Source organism: Phoca vitulina, unplaced genomic scaffold (assembly GCF_004348235.1).
Source record: "Phoca vitulina isolate PV1807 unplaced genomic scaffold, GSC_HSeal_1.0 scaffold35, whole genome shotgun sequence".
NCBI classification, from domain to species: Eukaryota; Metazoa; Chordata; class Mammalia; order Carnivora; family Phocidae; genus Phoca; species Phoca vitulina.
The window spans coordinates 20056696-20076689 of NW_022589738.1; the positions used below are offsets into that span (position 1 = coordinate 20056696).

Below are 19994 nucleotides of genomic sequence, written 5' to 3' on the forward strand. Positions count from 1 at the left end.
CCCCCCCCCCCCCCCCCCCCCCCCCCCCCGCTAACATAAAGGCCGTGATCCTTTATAATTCAGAGTGCATAAAGATCTGAGAAACTGGAAGTGTTTTTTGTTTTTTTCAAATTGGGTACAAGACCTGACATGGAGCTTTTCATAATCTTTTTAAGTTTGTTTTTTTTTTAAAGATCTTATTTTTTCATTAGAGCGTGCACACAAGCATGGGGAGAGGGATAGGGAGAAGCAGACTCCCCGCCGAGCTGGGAGCCCGATATGGGGCTCCATCCCAGGACCTGGAGATCATGACCGACTGAGTCAAAAGCAGACGCTTAACCATCTGAGCCACCCAGGCGCCCCTTAAGTTTATTTTTTTAAGTAATCGCTACACCCATTGTGGGGCTCAAACTCACAACCCCAAGACAGTCGCATGCTCTTCCGACTGAGCCAGCCAAGCACCCCAGAGCTTCTGCAAAAAAGTGGTTATGGAGAGCTGCCCCATATCCTAATGGGTGGTCTTAACATACAGAGAATGCACAAAAGAAAGTTAAGGCTTCTAAATTGTCAAGAACAATGGCATTCTGTATAAACATTCCTAGTACAATGTTGAGTCAAATTTTTTTAACTCAATTTTAAGCTTCCTTTAAGTAAAACTCATCTTTGGAATTTTCCTTTGCTTTTTCTAGTTCTTAATAGTTGTCTGAACACAAGATTTGCAGTCTCTGTTTTTAACCCTTATCACTGTAATCCATAGTAACAGGTATATTTTTCTTCACTGGAGTCCAGTCCACCCATTTGTCTATGTAAGTGGAAGAAAGGCTTAATGAATGAAGCCCATATTGAGCTCCCAGCTCAGCAGGGAGTCTGCTTCTCCCTCTTCCTCTGCCTTTCCCCATTTGTGCTCTCTCTGTCTCTGTCTCTGTCTCTCTCTCAAATGAATAAAATATTTTTTTAAAAAAGATTTTATTTAGGGATGCCTGGGTGGCTCAGTCGTTAAGCGTCTGCCTTCGGCTCAGGTCATGATCCCAGGGTCCTGGGATCGAGCCCCGCATCGGGCTCCCTGCTCCGCGGGAAGCCTGCTTCTCCCTCTCCCACTCCCCCTGCTTCTGTTCCCTCTCTCACTGTGTTTCTCTCTGTCAAATAAATAATAAAAATCTTAAAAAAGATTTTATTTACTTGACAGAGCATAAGCAGGGGAGTGGCAGGCAGAGGGAGAAGCAGGCTCCCCACTGAGGGATGTGGGACTCGATCCCAGGACTTGGAGATCATGACCTGAGCCTAAGGCAGATGCTTAACCAACTGAGCTACCCAGGCGCCCCCACTTCATTGTACTTTAACAAAACAGCTGACCCAAACCTCTCAAATGCTTGTGAAGCCTGCATTTTGAAAAAATGCTTTGTGTTTATAATTGTTGAATCTCTGTGATAGGTACATGAAAGTTCATTATATCAACACACTTGTAAGTTCGAGATTTTCTATAACAAACTGTGAGGGATGTGGTTTGTCAGACCTCAGCATTGGCATGGGAGGTGGGTGGCCGTCAGCTATCTTCTGCTGGCCTGCCCTGTCCCCCAAAGGCCTCTCCATAGTCAACAGGCATTTCTACTCCAAAGGCCTCAAGAAACCCCGTTCTATAAATGCTAGCTTCTCTTTCTTGGCATCTGACACTGTTATTTTCCAGATACTGGCCCTAGAATCCCATCCTGCTTCCCTGCCCCGATCACAGATCTCAGGACCCCTCTGGCTTTTCCAGGCAGAAGGACTACCCTTTGCCCAGCACTGGAGGTCCTGCCTTCCAACTTCCATACCCAGGACCCCTTAAAACCTCTCTCCTGGCCTATAAAAAGGGGGATAATAAAGGCAGTAGCCCATTAAATGAGTTAAGACATGGGAAACACCTAGAACAGTGGTAGTTTCATGTGGTCAGTAAATGTTAGCATTTGGTTTTTTTTTTTCTTTTTTTAAGATTTTATTTATTTGAGAGAGCACGAGCAGGGATAAGGGGCAGAGGGAGAAGGACAAGCACACTCTCCACTGAGAGTGGAGCCAGATGCAGGGCTCTGTTCCAGGACCCTGAGACCACGACCTGAGCCAAAGTCAGATGCTCAACCGACGGACCATGATCTGAGCTGGTCAGACACTCAACAGACTGAGCCATCCAGGCGTCCCAAATGTTAGCATTTGTTAGGTGTGACATAATTGTAGGGACAGCAATGGATACAACATTTCTTTCCCTCAGGAGTCATGTCATGGTGGGGTCTAAAGACAGTAAAGTAATAAATCAGTGTGTAACAATGTTAGGGAGTGGCAAGAACTAAAGCCAGGGTTGTGGAGTGTGATGGGATGTGCTATTTTATGCAAGCTGGTCAGGGAAGGCTACTCAGGAGGTGGTCTTTCAACAGAGACTTGAAGATAGTGATAGCAGGGGAGAGCAAGCAAGCGAGGATATCTGGTGCAGAGGAATGGTTCCGCCATGGCACTCTGGCTGCCCTGCACATCCCCACATAGACCACGTAGGCAGGCTGATCTAGGTATTGGCAGAACGCCCTGTGATCCTCAGAGCACAGAGCACAAGAGGCTAGTGAGGAACTGCTGTGAGGCCATTTCTCACTCCTTGTCTACCAAAGAGGCTGTCATGAGGCAGTTTTGCATCAGCCATGGATCTGGTCAGGTATGAGGCTTTCTGTCCCTTTCCTCCCCTGACCTACGGCTGTAGAACTGCCTAGCGTGGCATTTGCTCCTTGGCAACGGGCTGTGCTACCATCCATGCTGCAGTAATCCGGCCCCTTTCATTTTGGTGTTACCCAGAATGTGGGGCATGGGCTGGCATATGTGGCTGGTCCTGCTTTCACTGTAAGTAACAAACCTCTCGATCGAAGGAGGGCTCGTTTCCTTCCTGACCAAATCTGTCAGCCTAACCTTGCCTTGCCGTCTGGGAGAGAATTAGAGGCAGAAGGAAAAGCAAGCAAGTACAAAGGCCCCGAGGTGGGAGCTTGTTTGGTGTGTTGAGGAACAGCAAGGTCAGGGTGGCAGGAGGCGAGCTTGGAGAAGTGACAGGGGCCTGGTCCTATAAGGCCTCACTGGCCACAGGGAGGACTGTGGGCTTTTCTCTGAGAGGTGGAGGCAGGACGGGTGTGAGCAGAGGAGGGCTGAGGGCTGCCTTGGGTTGTAGCAGGACCCTCTGGCTGCTGTGAGAGCCGACAGGGAGGGCTTAGGGTAGTCAAGGCGGTGGTGGCAGTGGACATGAAGAGGAGAGGTTGCATTCTGGATGCATTCTGAAGGTGGAACTGACGGGACTTGCTGACGGGTCAAATGGTAGTGGTTAAGAGCAAGGATTCCCAGAGCCAGGTGGCCTGGGTACAAACCAGCCCCAGCGATTACTGACCAGCTTTGGGCAGGTCACGTCAGCCCTTTCTCTCCATTTCCCCATCTCTGACACGGCATAATAGTACCCATTTCATAGGGTTGCTGTGAGGATTAAAGGTTTTCTATGTCCGCGAAGTGCTTAGGACAGTGCCTGGCACAGAGCATTTGTGATTAGTAGGATGAGAAGAAGTGTTTGCTGAGAGCACACGGGAGAGAGCGTTCCAGAGCCCAAGAACAGTTTGTGCAGCTTTCAAAGGATGTGCGAGAAAGCCAGCGTGGCTGGAACCTAACCGGATTGAGTAAGAGCAACAAGGGGGCAAAGTTGAAGAGGAGGCCTGAGAGCTGCTCCTCACCGCAGCTGGGAGCCATTGTGGATTTCGGGGTGGACCTGCCAGTGCAGAAGGTCAAAAGACAGGAGGGGAAATGGATGTGAGACTCGGTGCTGGGGATGTATAGAGAAGAGAGGGATGGAGCGCTATTGTCAACACTGCTGGCTGGTTACCAGGGGTTGCTGGTTTCTGGTGTCCAGGATAAGAGAATGAGTCTAGTTTGACTTCTTGCCTGAGTCCAAATGCTAGTTCTAATATCTTTTGCTTCTGTGACCATGGGTGGTAAACCCCTCCAGGGCTCACTTTCCTCATCTTCACAGCGGGGCTAAATGTCACATCTACCTCACTAGGGTGGTTTGTGACAGTTACAGAAGACGGATGTAGTAAGAGCCTGGTAAATTCAGGCTGACCACAGGAGGACCAGGCAAGGCTGATCTCAGGAAAGCAAGGGCGCCTTAATATTCGAAGAGCAATGAGATGTAGTCAGTGTTTTAGCAGAAAAAAATGTGAAGAATCAAGGGCTGTATTGCTGGGGAATGAGGTACCAAACCCAGGGTCCAGTCTTTCCCAGGCCCACAATCTGGCCCCAAATCCTTCACTTAGTAAATGGAATTGAGATCTTAAGAGCAGAGCGACCCCAGTCCTGCCCTGTGAAGTGATTTCATCCCCCTCTCTGGGTCAGTCACTGACCAGCTTCATTGGCCTTATCTACACACTCAGCGTCCAGAGTTGTGTGTATCTGGCTCCTTTTCATTCAGGTTCCAACTTAAATTTCTTTCTCATCCCTCCTCCCTTCCCCCACAGCTCAGCAACACTAACCAAACTTCTATTTTAATGATGGTAAGTACCAATTTCTTATATGATCTTACTGTTTATCTTTCCAGTTACAGTGGCAGCTCCGTGAGAGCAGGAACTGTTTGTTTCAGTTACTACTGTTTTCCCAGTGCCTGGCACCTAGTAGGGGCTTGACAAATAAATACTGGTTGGAAGGCTGGCTCTCTGTTTCAGCTTGCTGGGGGCTGCTCAAGTGGTCTTGAGGCTTCTCCCAACTGCAGGAATCTTGTTTCTGACTCAGGCTATGGAGAGTTATTACCATTAGGACTTTGCAGATTAGGGGGCGCCTGGGTGGCTCAGTCATTAAGCATCTGCCTTCAGCTCAGGTCATGATCCCAGGGTCCTGGGATCAAGCCCCACATCGGGCTCCCTGCTCAGCAGGAAGCCTGCTTCTCCCTCTCCCACTCCCCCTGCTTGTGTTCCCACTTCGCTGTCTCTCTCTGTGTCAAATAAATAAATAAAATCTTAAAAAGAAAAAGACTTTGGAGATTAGGAGAACTTTGGCTTCAGAAGCAAATGTTTTCCCATCAGGAAATGGTAAGATTTCAGTTATGACCTTATGTCCCAACCCCCACTTGTCCCGTTTAGGAAGAAACTTCAGGGGTAAGATAAGTGAATAAGAACTCTGCACTCCATTAAAAAAAAAAAAAAAGAACTCTGCACTCCAGGGGCGCCTGGGTGGCTCAGTCGTTAAGCGTCTGCCTTCGGCTCGGGTCATGATCCCAGGGTCCTGGGATCGAGCCCCGCATCGGGCTCCCTGCTCGGCGGGAAGCCTGCTTCTCCCTTTCCCACTCCCCCTGCTTGTGTTCCCTCTCTCGCTGTGTCTCTCTCTGTCAAATAAATAAAATCTTTAAAAAAAAAACTACACTCCAGGGCGCCTGGGTGGCTCAGTTGGTTAAGCGACTGCCTTCGGCTCAGGTCATGATCCTGGAGTCCCTGGATCGAGTCCCGCATCGGGCTCCCTGCTCGGCAGGGAGCCTGCTTCTCCCTCTGACCCTCCCCCCTCTCATGTGCTCTCTCTCTCTCATTCTCTCTGTCTCAAATAAATAAATAAAATCTTTAAAAAAATAAATAAATAAATAAATAAAATAAAATAAAAAAACTACACTCCACTTACACCTCAGCTCCATGTCTCCCATTTTGCTCTTTGGTCTTGATTCTCAGCATACCCTTGTCACCCCAAGCCACCCAGGCTTTCCCTCAAATTACACTGCTTTTTGTTCCTGAGGATGGGGCCCAGCTTCAGGCTTGGTGTCAGCCTGTCTTAGTAATGGAAAGTGGACACAGCTAGTGTGGTCCAGTGCTTGCCTTTGCATTTCTAAACTAGGGGGTGCTGAATGGGCAAGAGGCACATGAAGGTAGGAAGAGTCCAGGAAAGACATAGCCCCTGACCGTTTCTGCCACCACTCGAGTCGCTATTGTGATGTGGTGTTATCGTCAAAGAGCTCTGGCTTACCATCTTTTCTGTCATCTGGCTAGGACCCTTAACCTTAACCATCAGTCTGACAGTAAAATAGCCCAGGTCCTGTTAGAGTGAGTAGGACTTGTGGTCCCCCATGGGCTTCAGCTTTTTTATCTAGAGGTCATGTTTGCAACCAAGGTCATTCCCAGCCTCCACAAGCTGCCTCTGATGACTTGATATCCCCAGACCTGAGATCCTCCTGTCCCTACCCACTGACCTGCTGCCATTCTTGCAGATAAAGTCTGCAACTTTCTCGCCAAGCTCCCAGCAAACTGAAAGTGCCTTCTGTTACCAACTTGTTCAAAACCCCTTTTTAATCCAGTGAGAGTGTGTAAATATTTTAGAAAAAAAAATGCAAAACACAACAAATGCAAGAGGTGGCTGTGGTTGTTAATTCACATTATTTCTGCACCAGAACTACCTCTGGCAGGTGGATCTGTTACTGGGAAAAGTTCTTAAAACAACTGACGGTAGATAACCTTTAGTGGGTATTTTCTCTTCTCCAGATGCTCGTCTAAGCTTTACAAGTATTAACTCATTTAGTCCTCCCTATAACCCTATGAGGCATTTTTTTTTTTTCCAGATGAGACTGAGTCACAAAAGGATTAAGTGATTTCCCCAAGATCACAGCTCCTATTTGGCAGAGCCTACAGCAGTGGCCAAGTTATACTGCCGCCTTTTTTTTTTTTTATTTAAAGATTTTATTTTATTTTTATTTGACACAGAGACAGCGCAAGCAGGGGCAGAGGGAGAGGGAGAAGCAGACTCCCCGCTGAGCAGGGAGCCCGATGTTGGACTCGATCCCAGGACCCCGGGATCATGACCTGAGTCGAAGGCAGCCGCTTAACCAACTGAGCCACCCAGGCGCCCCTTATACTGCCTTCTTAAAAGTACTGTAGTACTGGGGCGCCTGGGTGGCTCAGTCGTTAAGCGTCTGCCTTCAGCTCAGGTCCTGATCCCAGGGTCCTGGGATCGAGCCCCGTATCGGGCTCCCTGCTCGGCAGGAAGCCTGCTTCTCCCTCTCCTGCTCCCCCTGCTTGTGTTCCCTCTCTCGCTGTGTCTCTGTCAAATAAATAAAATCTTAAAAAAAAAAAAGTACTTTAGTACTTGAAAAACAAACTGAGGGTTCTAGAGGGGAGGGGGGTGGGAGGATGGGATAGCCTGGTGATGGGTATTAAAGAGGGCATGTTCTGCATGGAGCACTGGGTGTTATATACAAACAATGAATCATGGAACACTAAAAAAAAAAAAGGTACTGTAGTACTTCTCAGAAAAACAGCAAACGTTCATGCAACAGGTGTTGTGAACACTTTCTATGCATTAGCTCATTCCTACTTACATCAACCCTGTCATTAGGTTTTATCTAGTATAGCATTACAGGGGTGAAATTTTAAAATAATTTTTGAAATTTTAACATATAGAATATGTAAAAACAAACAAAAAAAATCAATTCCAGCAGTTTAAGAGGGGAAGTCTCACTGGCATCCCTGACTTTCCTGTACTTTTTTCCCCCCACCATGTTTTTTGGAAGCTGAGTGGTGGTATGAAGGGGTTGGGCCCCATCCAGGGAGGGTCAAGGTGTGAATGGGAAAGGCTTCATTGGTCATAGCATCCTTTATGGCAAGAAAAATACTTGAAAATAAACCCAATGCTGGTCACAAATAGGAGACCAATTCAATAAGATGTCACCCTTGAACTCCCTGGGCTTCAGCTTTCTTCATCTGTAAAATGGGGGTAGTAAGGGAACCCACAACATTCAGTTATTAGGATTAAATGGATTAATACATGTAAATCACCATGTGTCCAGCATATTATCCAATAAATGTTAGTGGTTACACGTTTGTGCAAACAGTTTATCCTTTAGCAGTCATCAAATAGAAGATATTCAAAAACACACCCATAGGGGCCCCTGAGTGGGTCAGTCGGTTGAGTGTCTGCCTTCAGCTTGAGTCATGATCCCAGGGTCCTGGGATCGAGCCCCACATTGGGCTCTCTGCTCAGCCAGGAGCCTGCTTCTCCCTCTCCCTCTGCCTGCCACTCCCCATGCTTGTGCTATCTGTCAAATTAATAAATACAATCATTAAAAAAAATTTTTTAAAGACACCCACAGCTTAGTTACATGGACAAGGGAGGTGCTCTGTCGATACAAAACAGAGTGGTCTATTTTTGTTAGAACACACAAAGCGCAATAGGTGTTTTGGATGTGTCTCCTCATTTCACGTGGCTTTAAAACTGTTCAGATTATTTTATGTTATTAAAAATAGTGTGAAAAAAGTTTTGAGAATTGTGGCAGTTAATGTTAAGATCCAATAGGAAGCTACTAAACTTCGTATCTCGATTTTGTAAGTTCTGTTCATCCTGACCACATTAAGATGAATAGAGGGGCACCTGGCCGGCTCATTTGGTAGAGCATGCAACTCTTGATCTCAGGGAAATAAGTTTGAGCCCCACATTGGATGTAGATTACTTTAAAAAAAAAGATGAGTAGTTAAGAGTTGCAACTTCCTGTTAAGAGTTGAAATAAGGATGGTTCAGATAGCCTTTTGGGATCCAAAGCCTGTTGTGCCTACTTAATGTCTTCTGCCTTTTGAGACTCAGGCCCAGACCAAACTTCCTGGGACCATCCAACCCGACCTCCCCCACAAACACCCCCACCACAAAACAGACTCTTCTCATCCCAGGGTTGTATGGAGGCCTGTCAATCACTTTAAGAAGTGGAGAACAGGGGCGCCTGGGTGGCTCAGTCGGTTAAGCGTCTGCCTTCGGCTGGGGTCATGATCCCAGGGTCCTGGGATGGAGCCCCGCATCAGGCTCCTTGCTCTGCGGGGAGTCCGCTTCTCCTTCTCCCTGCTTGTACTCTCTCTCTCAAATAAATAAATAAAATCTAAAAAAAAAAAAAAAGAACTGGAGAACAGCCTAGGAGCCTCTGCATATGTGATTATTTTTGATGGTATGGCAAGTGATCAGCAGTGATGATGGGGGTCCCTCCTATGCTTCAAATCTTGCTTGGCCAAGATTGTGCTCCTAAGAATCAGTTTATTCCACGGTTTCAAAAGAAAGTCGTATTTCTAATTTTTAGTGAGTGATTCGCATACTCGCCCCTGTCTCTCTGGCCCTTGGATATTATTCTTGTGTATACAAAAAATGCTATTAGGGACTGGGGGTGGAGCCTCCATCCTGTGCCGGAAGCGCGCTTGTCCCATAGCGCGCTTGCGTGGTTCTCCCACGCCCTGGGAAGGATTCCTATCCATTCGCTCTGTGCTTGGCAGCTCTTCCTGGCAGCAGGCGGCCATCTTGCCTGGAGCCTGAGAGAGGGAGCAGAGAGACAGGAGGAAAGGGCGACACTGGTCTCAGGGCCGCCCCGGGGGCCTCAAGAGCCGGAGGCAGCCCCGGAGGTGGTCTCTGAATCCGGGTCCTGCTCTTGAACCCGAGAAGGGAAGGCGGAGGGCGGGGGGAACAAGATGGATGGGGAATGCCAAGAAGGATTGCTAGACGGGAGGAGGGGCGTCGCTATGGTGACCGGGGAGGGGCGGGATCAGATCTGAATCGCTGTTGTGAGTCTTCCGGGAACTGCCCGGGAAGGGCAGGGCTGGGGTGATGACCATGCTAGCTGCTGGGTGGTATTTCGTGACGTCCCGGCGTCGAGGGACTCGGTGTCTACGGCAACGATCGCCTGGCGGAAGGGGAGGAATTAAATCCCTTCACTTGAAACGCTGACATTCCAGGCCCTTGTCCTGCAGGCTCCCGCGGGGGGACACGCCAGAAGAGGAGGCCGGGGAATGGCAGCGGTGTGGCAGCAGGTCTTAGCAGTAGACGCGAGGTGAGGCGTGGGGTCGAAGCCCATGGGAGCGGAAGTTACTGTGGTGCATGCGCAATGGAGATAAGTGAGGCTGGGCGGAGAACTTGACTTATGCGGCTGCGTGGGCATGCCGGAGGTGAGCATGCGCAGTAGCAGGGTGTGGGGGGCTTGCCTGCAGAGACGGGCTGGCAAGAGGGTCGTAAAGAGCATGCTGGGAAAATGCGGTCAGATCTGGGCATGCGCAAAGAGGCTGTGCTGTCAGAGCCTTTGGGAGGGGGTGATGGAGCTCAGGCTGGTGACATCCTATTCCCCACCATTGCCCCCCCCCCTCCGCAGACTTCTTTTACCATCATCACTTCCCCAATCTGACCCCATCACCATCCCATACTGACTTCCACCATTGCCCCACACTGACCCCCATCACCATGTCACCCTGAGCTCTACTGTTGTCTACACTGACACCTCATACCAACTCCAGCAAAGCTGCAGACGGCCTCCATTGTCCCCACAGTGACTTCATCGCCATGCCCTTTATTACTGTAGACCCACCCTCATCACAGCACCAGAGGGACCCCGATCACCACTGCTGATCACTTGCCATCCTGACCCCTCACTGCCACACACCTCACTCTCTTTCACCATCCCCTGAGCTGATTGATTCCCTCTATCCTGTGCCTGCTGCCCACCCTGCCTCCCGCCATCATAGGTACAACGCGTACCGCACACCAACGTTTCCACAGTTTCGGACACAGTACATCCGACGGCGCAGCCAGCTGCTGCGGGAGAATGCCAAGGCTGGGCACCCCCCAGCACTGCGTCGGCAGTACCTGAGGCTGCGTGGTCAGCTGCTGGGCCAGCGTTACGGGCCCCTCTCCGAACCAGGCAGTGCCCGTGCCTATAGCAACAGCATCGTTCGCAGCAGCCGAACTACCCTAGACCGCATGGAGGTGAGCTCCTCCCCACACTGCCTACCACGCACGCCACCTGCCTCCATATACATTCACTCAGCAGACTTGTCGGGCACCTCTATGTGCAAGGCACCGTGCCAGGCTCTTAGGATAAGCAGAGGGCAAAAAGAGATAATATATGATAGGTCAATAAATGGACAACAGACAAGATGAACAGGTTGATAAATAGGCAATAAACAAGATAAATAGGTCAATAGACATGCAAAACCAGATAGATAAATCAGTAATTAACACGGCTTATAGTGAGGAGTGCCAAGATGGAAAAGTAAAGCAGACTTGGGATAAAATGAGACTCACGTAGGGGACAGAGGGAAGCTATGTCTGATGGGGATGATCAGGAAAGTCCTCTCCGAGGAGGTGACAGTTGAGCTGAGACTGCAATGAAGCAAGAGACGGTGCTGAGTGGTTTTCAGGGGGAAAGTATCCATTCTTTCTCCACAGAACATTTATTGATTATTGGCCGAGTGAGAGAGCATGAGAGGGGGGAGGGTCAGAGGGAGAAGCAGACTCCCCGCCGAGCAGGGAGCCCGATGTGGGACCCGATCCCGGGACCCCAGGATCATGACCTGAGCCGAAGGCAGTCGCCCAACCAACTGAGCCGCCCAGGCACCCCTGGTTCTGGAGGACTGTTTTCAAGATGTGCCCACCCTGACCCTCTGTTTGCAGGACTTTGAGGACGATCCTCGGGCCCTGGGGGCCCGTGGGCACCGCCGTTCCGTCAGCCGAGGCTCCTACCAGCTACAGGCACAGATGAACCGTGCTGTCTATGAGGACAGGTACGCACAGGGGCGGCTGTGAGCCGGGGGCTTGTAAGGGGGAGAGGGGCCGTGGGGCCTGAATGCTAGCACCTACCTCACGTTACCTGCCCCCCACTCCTGTTGGGGCCCAGGCCCCCTGGCAGTGTGGTGCCCACATCAGCGGCAGAAGCAAGTAGAGCCATGGCCGGGGATACTTCGCTGAGTGAGAACTACGCCTTTGCGGGCATGTACCATGTTTTCGACCAGCACGTGGATGAGGCAGGTAAGCCAGCAGGTCAGCGGGTCCCCTCACCACTCATTTGCCTGAACTGTGACAACTACTCAGCGCATCCTTTCCTGGAACCCAGAGTCTCTGGCCCACCTCCGAAGGAGGAATTGCCATCCCTAAACCTTTCCCCAAGCCCACAAGCCCTCCGCAAAGTAAAGCGGTCTGCAAGATCTCAAGTACTTGGGCTATCGTAAAAGGGCTCGGCAGCTCAAAAGAGGACTTGGCAGGAGGCTTCTGGGGTCGTGAGTTGCTTGGAAGGGTTCAGAGCCTTCGCTACAGAGAACTCCCCTTGCAGTGGGCAGCGCAGGTTTTACAGACCGCCAAGACTTTGGTAATCGTAAAGCGCTGGCTACAATTTAGGGAGCTTTTGGCAGAGGGCCTTCTCGGGTTCCCACTCCCGTTCTCAGCCAGGAAAGCCCTTGGCGCAGGCCCCTGTGCTTGGCGCAGTGGGTCCCAGCCCCCAGCCCCCGCGGCAGAGCCTTTTATAAATGAAAGCGCCCGGTGAGCATGCCGAGTCGCACCAACGGCTTCTTGGCATTGCAGTCCCAAGGGTGCGCTTCGCCAACGACGACCGGCACCGCCTGGCGTGCTGCTCTCTCGACGGCAGCATCTCCCTCTGCCAGCTGGTGCCCGCCCCCCCCCACGGTGCTCCGCGTGCTGCGGGGCCACACCCGCGGCGTCTCCGACTTCGCCTGGTCCCTCTCCAACGACATCCTCGTGTCCACCTCGCTCGATGCTACCATGCGCATCTGGGCCTCTGAGGACGGCCGCTGCATCCGAGAGATTCCTGACCCCGATGGCGCCGAACTGCTCTGCTGCACCTTCCAGCCGGTCAACAACAACCTCACTGTGGTCAGGCTCCGGGGTGCCCGCTCGCCGAGGGCAGGGTGCCGGGCCAGGAGAGCTGTCCCAGGGAGTCAGTGTGTGTGTGAGGGGGGAGGGGGTCCCCTCTAGTCCCTCACCACGGTCCTCCTGTGGTTAGACTCAGGGAAACGGGTCAGAACAGGGACACCGTGCTTGGTGGGGTGGGAGGGGGGGCTTGCTGTGATAGACTCCAGGGGGGGACTGGTCAGGAGGCAGAGTCCCGGCTCTGGTACCCCTTGGGTCCCGTCAACAGCAGTGCTGCCGTCTTCCAACCCCAGGGGCTGCTGGTCGGCGGGCAGGGTGACTTAGTCGGAAGGCTTGGCTCATCCCAGTGGCACAGCCCCACTGTGGTCCGGCCCCAGGATGGAGAGTCGGAGGGCGGGGGAAAGAAGTGAAAATCTGGCCTGGTCCTGAGCGGGAGAGAGGGGACTGGCTGAGTGAGCCTGTGCTCTGGAATCCCTCCTGCCGCAGCACCGGCCCCAGTATAGGCAAGTGTCCGGCAGGGACCAGGCGGGAAGCAGACCAGCTGTCATTACCAGCCTGTCACGGGGGGTGCTGGCCGTCCTGGTTAGATGGCAAGAGGGGCTGGCTCTAAAGGATCACAGGCCTCGGTCACCTCCCAGTCTACCCGCCACAGCCCCCCCCCCCCCACTGGGGTTAGACTCCAGTAGGAGCCCGCCAGTTCCATCGACAGCAGCTCCATTATGGTCAGACCCAAGGAGGGACTGGCTGAGAGCAGGATGATGGTGTGCCGGTCTCACCCACAGGTGGGGAATGCCAAGCACAACGTGCACGTCATGAACATCTCCACGGGCAAGAAAGTGAAGGGTGGCTCCAGCAAGCTGACGGGCCGGGTCCTCGCTCTGTCCTTCGATGCCCCTGGCCGGCTGCTCTGGGCCGGAGATGACCGTGGCAGTATTTTCTCTTTCCTCTTCGACATGGCCACAGGTAGGCAGGCCCCAGGCCTGCATCTGGGTATTGGCGCTGCCACCGTCCCAGCGCACAGCCCCCCCTCCCCCTTATTTTGCCTCCTCTCCCCCCGTCGTTCCAGGGAAACTGACCAAAGCCAAGCGTCTGGTGGTGCATGAGGGGAGCCCTGTGACCAGCATCTCCGCCCGCTCCTGGGTCAGCCGTGAGGCCCGGGACCCCTCACTGCTCATCAATGCTTGCCTCAACAAGCTGCTACTCTACAGGTAGGTCTTCCCTGCCCGGGCCGCCTCCATCAGACTGGGATGGCAGCCCTGGCTCCTCGTCGGAGGAGAACCTGTAGGGCCTCAGGGCCGGTCTCCTCCATCAGGTTAATTTGAGTGAGCAGGGGAGTCGGGTCTCCGTATGATAGTGCCGGGTATCCATGGGAGGAGTGGTGGCAGGAGTAGCTGATGCTTACGTAGAAAGGGCTGCTGCCAGGCCCCGTGGAAACACCTCGTATGGAGCACTCCACTTAATCCTCCGAACAGCACTGTGAGGAGGGGCTGTGATCGTGCCCATTCTACAGATGAGCAACCTGAGGCATGACATAGACTAGGGCCCTCTTGGAGCAGTGGTCCTTCCTTCCTTCCTGCCTTCCTTTCTTCCTTCCTTCCTTCCTTCCATCTATCCTTCCTTCTTTTTTTTTTTCTTTTTCTTTTTCGGTGTTTTTAAGCGGAGGAATTTACTGTCCCCACTCACCTATGACACGTTACCCAAATGCAGTTCTCAGTCTGGGCTGCATGCTGGAATGACCTGAAGGGTTTCACAAGGTAATGGCCAGGCCCCGCTCCAGGCCAGTGATTTCAGAAGCCTTGCAACGGGCCTGGGCACCTTGGTATATTGAAAAGTTCCCCAAGCGATGTCCAGCCAGGCCTGAAAACCACCGCCCAACAGGATGCTTTCTATTCTACTATTTTGTTTTTCTACTCTTTAAAAAAAAAAAAAAATCACACACGCACATAAGACGTATGTGTAATTCTTTTTTTTTTTTAAAGATTTTTTTTTTTTTTTATTTGAGACAGAGAGAATGAGAGAGAGAGAGCACGTGAGAGGGGGGAGGGTCAGAGGGAGAAGCAGGCTCCCTGCTCGGCAGGGAGCCTGATGCGGGACTCGATCCAGGGACTCCAGGATCATGACCTGAGCCGAAGGCAGTCGCTTAACCAACTGAGCCACCCAGGCGCCCACGTTTGTGTAATTCTTAATTTAGGCATACTCCCAAATGTGGGGCTATCTCCTCCCCAATCCTCTCCCTTCTTTCCTCCTCCTTCCTGCCACCTCAGCCAGCAACTCTGTATGTTCTTTCCTACATTTTGTTCTCTCCCCTGTAACCCGAGGCGTGTGCACCCACCCCCACATTTCGGAGGGAGGGTCATTGTCTCACGGAAGCGGGCTCCTTCTCCATCCTTCCCCACATCTCGCTTTCCTCACCAGACGGCGCCTGTTGAACTGCTCCCACATCCCCTGCAGTGCTGTTGGCTCAGTCATTCTTTTGAATGGCTCGTCATTTTCCGCATTACAGGCGTGTCCGGTTTGGTCGGCCTTTCCCCTCCTTGTGCCCGTCTTACCACCAAGATCTCTTAGAGACCCCTAGAAAGAGAAACTAGTGAGTCACACTGCAGAGGCTCCCCATTTCCATCAACAGGTAGCTTCCAAACTGTCACGAACGCACGTACCAGCCCGTGCTTGTTAGGTATGCGCAGTCGTCTCAGAACCAGACTTTGTGAACCTTGAAAAGAACTCGGGCGCCGGGGTGGGGACACAGACTGGCCCGCCCCCCGTTCGTTGCCGTCTGGAGCTGAGGCGACACCCCGACCCGCTCTCATCCTTCCCTCAGGGTGGTGGACAACGAGGGGACGCTGCAGCTGAAGAGAAGCTTCCCCATTGAGCAGAGCTCACACCCCGTGCGCAGCATCTTCTGCCCCCTCATGTCCTTCCGCCAGGGGGCCTGTGTGGGTGAGTCCCGCAGAGTCGGGGGGGTCTGGGTGGCTTGGGGAGGGGCAGGGAGCGGGGCTGGTGCTGATCTGACTCGGACAGCACAGCCCCCTGGTGCCCAGACTTCATGGGCCTCGAGAACTTTCACACCCCAACAGCCTCCCACTTTGAACAAAGACCCCCAAGAGTCCAGAAACCTCCCAACGTGAGACACAGCCTCCCCACCCCCCAAACAGCTCAGAGACCTCACACTCTGGACGCGGGACTAAAACAGCTAGGTGACCCAGGTCCAGGGACTGTCCCTCCCAGACCTCCCCACACCCAGGGCCCCCCTGCTGTGTCCGGCAACACCTCCCGACGCCCCTCTGTCTCTGTCCCCCGGGCAGTGACCGGCAGCGAGGACATGTGCGTGCACTTCTTCGATGTGGAGCGGGCAGCCAAGGCCGCCGTCAACAAGCTGCAGGGCCACAGCGCCCCTGTGCTGGACGTCAGCTTCAACTGCGACGAGAGCCTGCTGGCTTCCAGCGACGCCAGTGGCATGGTCATCGTCTGGAGGCGGGAGCAGAAGTAGGTCCTGCCGTGTCCGCCTTCCCTCCCGCCTCCCGCTCCAGCCTTGTGTTTGTAAATAAAGTTCCAGTGGTTGTGCCCGTGGCTGGCTCCCAGGTCTCCTGGGGGTGGGCTCGGGGAGGGGGCGGCTGTAGCCCCCGAGTTGGACCGGGGTTCACTTCCGCATTTGCACATTCTGGCATCAATTTCTTTACTTAGCAACCGGTCATTGAATGCCTCCCGCGTCACGGGCCCCCCTGTAAGTGTTTGGCTCAGTCATGCATCGGACAGACATTATTGAGCACCCACCGTGCACCAGGAACTGTTCTAGGCACTGGGGGTAGAGCCGTAATCTCAACTGACAGAAATGCCTGCCTTCATGGGGCTTGCAGTCTATCGCAGGGAGATAATAGACAAAAATATGTCACAGGTCAGCTAAAGGTCAGGGTTGGGAGGACAGGAGGTAGAGGCGCAGGAGTGGGAGGTCGTGTGCTCTTTTTGGTGCAGTGATCAGGGACGACGTTCCTGACGGGGACATTGAAACAGAGACCTGAGTGAAGTGAGAAGGACCTGCAGTGTGGGGGAGAGAAGATTCTAGGCAGAGAGGAAAGGCAGTGCAAAGGCACTGAGGCTGAAGTGTGCCAGAAGACTCGTTGAAGAGGCCGGTGTGGCTGGACCAGAGTGTGGTAGGAGATGAGGTCGGACAGGCCTGATCCCGGAGAGCTTCGTGGCCACAGTGAGGACTTGGGCTTTTTCTGAGTGAGAGGTGAGTCGCCCCATTGAGCGGAGGAAGGACGCGATCCCATTTGGTTGTAAGAGGACCCCTCTGGGTGCTGTGAAGAGAACAGACTTGGAGCGGGGGCAGGGGCGGAAGCGGGGAGACCAGCCACAAGGCCCTGCAGGAGTCGAGGTGAGCAGTGATGGAGACTTGTGCCAGTGTAGTGACAGTGGGGGAGTTGAGGAGGGGAGTATTGGCTTCTACCCCAGGAATTTCACGCTATTAGTCTGCTGCTGGGCTCTGCTGGCTCCTCAGGAAGGCTGAGGCTCCCAGCCTCCCCCACAAGGTTCTTCCCCACAAACAGGGAGCAGACGAATTGAGGACAGGCAGTAGGAAGCCCGTGCAGAAACAACCATGGACCCTAAGGCTGAGCTAGCGGCTCCTGCTGGTGGGGGGAGGGGATGGGGATTCTCTCTCCATCCCCAGAGGAACCCCAGACCACCCCTAGCTCCTTCCACTCACACCCAGGGCCCCAATTCAAGGCCCAGCACAGCTTGGAGTCTGTAAAGTGATGTTCCAATTTGAGGGGAGTCCCGAGTGAGGAGAGAAAGCTTGGGATATTGACAGAGGGCCAGAGAACCAAAATCCCTTGTCAATGACCTCAGTCACCAGGAAATGTCAAAGTTGCCAGAAATGCCAAGGAGGCTCTTGCTCCGGCCGCTCCCTTCCCTCCAGCTGCATAGGCTGCCATACCCAGATGCTCAGTGGGAACGGTGGCCTACCATCGTGAGGCCTCAGAGTCAGCCCACAGAGCCACAGGCACTCCAACCTGGCCCAACATTATCCAGCTACCGAACTAACACCAGCAGTCTTGTTGGAGGAGGAAAAATCACTGGTTTGTTGAAGCCACTGTTATTTGACAGTGTGGTTACTTGCAGCCAGAAGCTTTTCTACACAGTGCTTCCATCTTGACCTTAAGGCAAATGGTGATGAGGTAGGGACATCAGTAAGCTGGACGTTCATGATGAAGTTCATGCATCTATCTGTGTCAGAGGTCCCCCAAACCACGCAGACTCAATGATTTGCCGGGAGGACTCTTGGTCTCAGCATATGGTTGTATACACAGCTATGATTTCTTCCCATAAAAAAGATACAGAGCACAATCGGCAAAGGGAAATGGCACCCAGGGTGAAGTCCGCGGGAGACCAGGCACAAGCTTCCAAGGGTCCTCTACCAGTGGAGTCACAGGACATGCTTAATTCCCCCCGTCACGGCTCCTGACAACCCAGAGAAGCTCATTATTAAAGGTTGAGTGCCCAGGGTTGTTTTGGGGGGCTGGTCACATAGGCACCCCCTGCCTGGCGCACACCCAACTTCCAGACCCTCCAGGAAGGAAAACAGGTGTTCAGCATAAACCAGAGTGCTTATACGAACAGTTGAGGCACAGAGTGGTGAGAACCGTGGTGAAATCCCAAGTTTCCAGATGCCAGCCAAGGGCCATCCTCGAAGCAGGCCTTTCCAAGGCCTGCTGTGTTAACTCTTTCTGAACACTATCCAACACCGAAAAGGTGCTCGGTTTCAACCAAAGTCAGTGGATGGACAAGATCAGTTGGGAGAACTTCATTTTTCTCTAGCACCTTCTTCATTTCTTCACATTCTTCATGTTGTTTATTGAATCTGAATTCAAGATGGCTAATCACAGATACTGTTATACATGATTTGGGGGGGTTTCTTTCTTGTGAAATTTTGAGGTGGCAGAGTTGACATTCTGCTTTATTTTATTTTGTTTTTATTTTTAAAGTGAACTCTATGCCCAACATGGGGCTCGAACTCACGACCCTGAGATCAGGAGGCACATGTGACTGAGCCACCCAGGCGCCCTGACATTCTACTTTAAATTCATTTTTGTGATACCTTTTCTTTTTTTTTTTTTTTTTAAGATTTTGTTTATTTGACAGAGACAGACAGTGAGAGAGAGAACACAAGCAGGCGGGGTGGGAGAGGGAGAAGCAGGCCTCCCGCTGAGCAGGGAGCCTGATGCGGGGCTCAATCCCAGGACCCTGGGACCATGACCCGAGCCGAAGGCAGACGCTTAACGACTGAGCCACTCAGGCACCCCATGTGATACCTTTTCTTGACTTACAACCTACGAGGAAATAAGTTATGAGCAAACGATAAAAAAAAGTCATCTTATTGGTCAAATTTAGGCCTCTGTGAACTTGTCCATCATCCGTGTGCCTCCAGCGACATCAGATCTGGAACTCTTAACCATTCCGTCATCAACGCCACTCTAGTCTTGCCTCCAATCCAGGCCTCCATTAACTGTTATATGCCCTTTGACTTTGAACCGTGTTGTTTACTTCATGGAGAGCCTCTCTAGTCAGAGCTTGAAGTGGAGCCTTTGTTAATTATTACCTTATCAGTGTAGCACTGGTCAAATCTCAAACCAGGGCCTCTCTATAATGTTCCACCAGCTGTTGTCTTCTGATCTGACCTTGGATTTTGGATTCTGTTAATTTGTGATCGGTGCCCCTTTGCTTCAGCAAGCATTCCAACCTAGAGGACCCTCAGTCCAGACCTTGAATCTGGGCCTCCATTAATTATTTTACCATTATTCATTTATTTATTTTAAAGATTTTATTTATTCATTTGACAGAGAGAGTGCGCGCAAGCAGGGGGTGCAGAGGGGACAGAGAGGGAGAAGCAGACTCCTCCCTGAATAGGGAGCCTGATGTGAAACTCGATCGGAGGACCCCGGGATCGTGACCTGAGCCGAAGGCAGACACTTATCCAACTGAGCCCCCCCAGGCATCCCTGGTTTTCCTTTGAACTCGAGTCTTTTTAACTCTTCCACCATCAGAGCTACAGGGGTCTAAACTCTGGGACTCTATTTATAATTCCACCATCCAGACCTCTTTGCCCTTGAATCCAGGCTTCAGTTAACTCAGTATCACTGCACCTCAGGTCTGAAACCTGAGCCTCTGTGAACTTTTCCACACTCACTGCTCCTCTGGCATGACCTCAAGAAACTGTACCACTCTCTGTACCCCTATGATCTCAGCTTGAACCCTGGCCTCTCTTTACTATTTTCCTATAATTGCTCCTTTGATCTTACCTTGAACCTGGGACACTGGTAACACTTGTAGCATCAGTCCCCTCTAGGCAGACTTCAGAACCCACGTGCCTGTTAACTATTCCA

General features: G+C 52.1%; 1 protein-coding gene across 1 annotated transcript; it reads left to right on the forward strand.

The window, feature by feature from the left end:
• The first annotated feature begins 9430 nt into the window (after positions 1-9430).
• WDR13 (WD repeat domain 13) lies at positions 9431-16591 on the forward strand. The gene is given in 11 exon segments (XM_032426691.1): positions 9431-9527; positions 9714-9793; positions 10513-10719; positions 11407-11516; positions 11630-11760; positions 12310-12401; positions 12403-12618; positions 13398-13578; positions 13682-13823; positions 15434-15552; positions 15918-16591. Coding segments are annotated over 11 exon segments (1545 nt in total). The 5' UTR covers positions 9431-9445; the 3' UTR covers positions 16103-16591.
• Positions 16592-19994: the final 3403 nt, after the last annotated feature.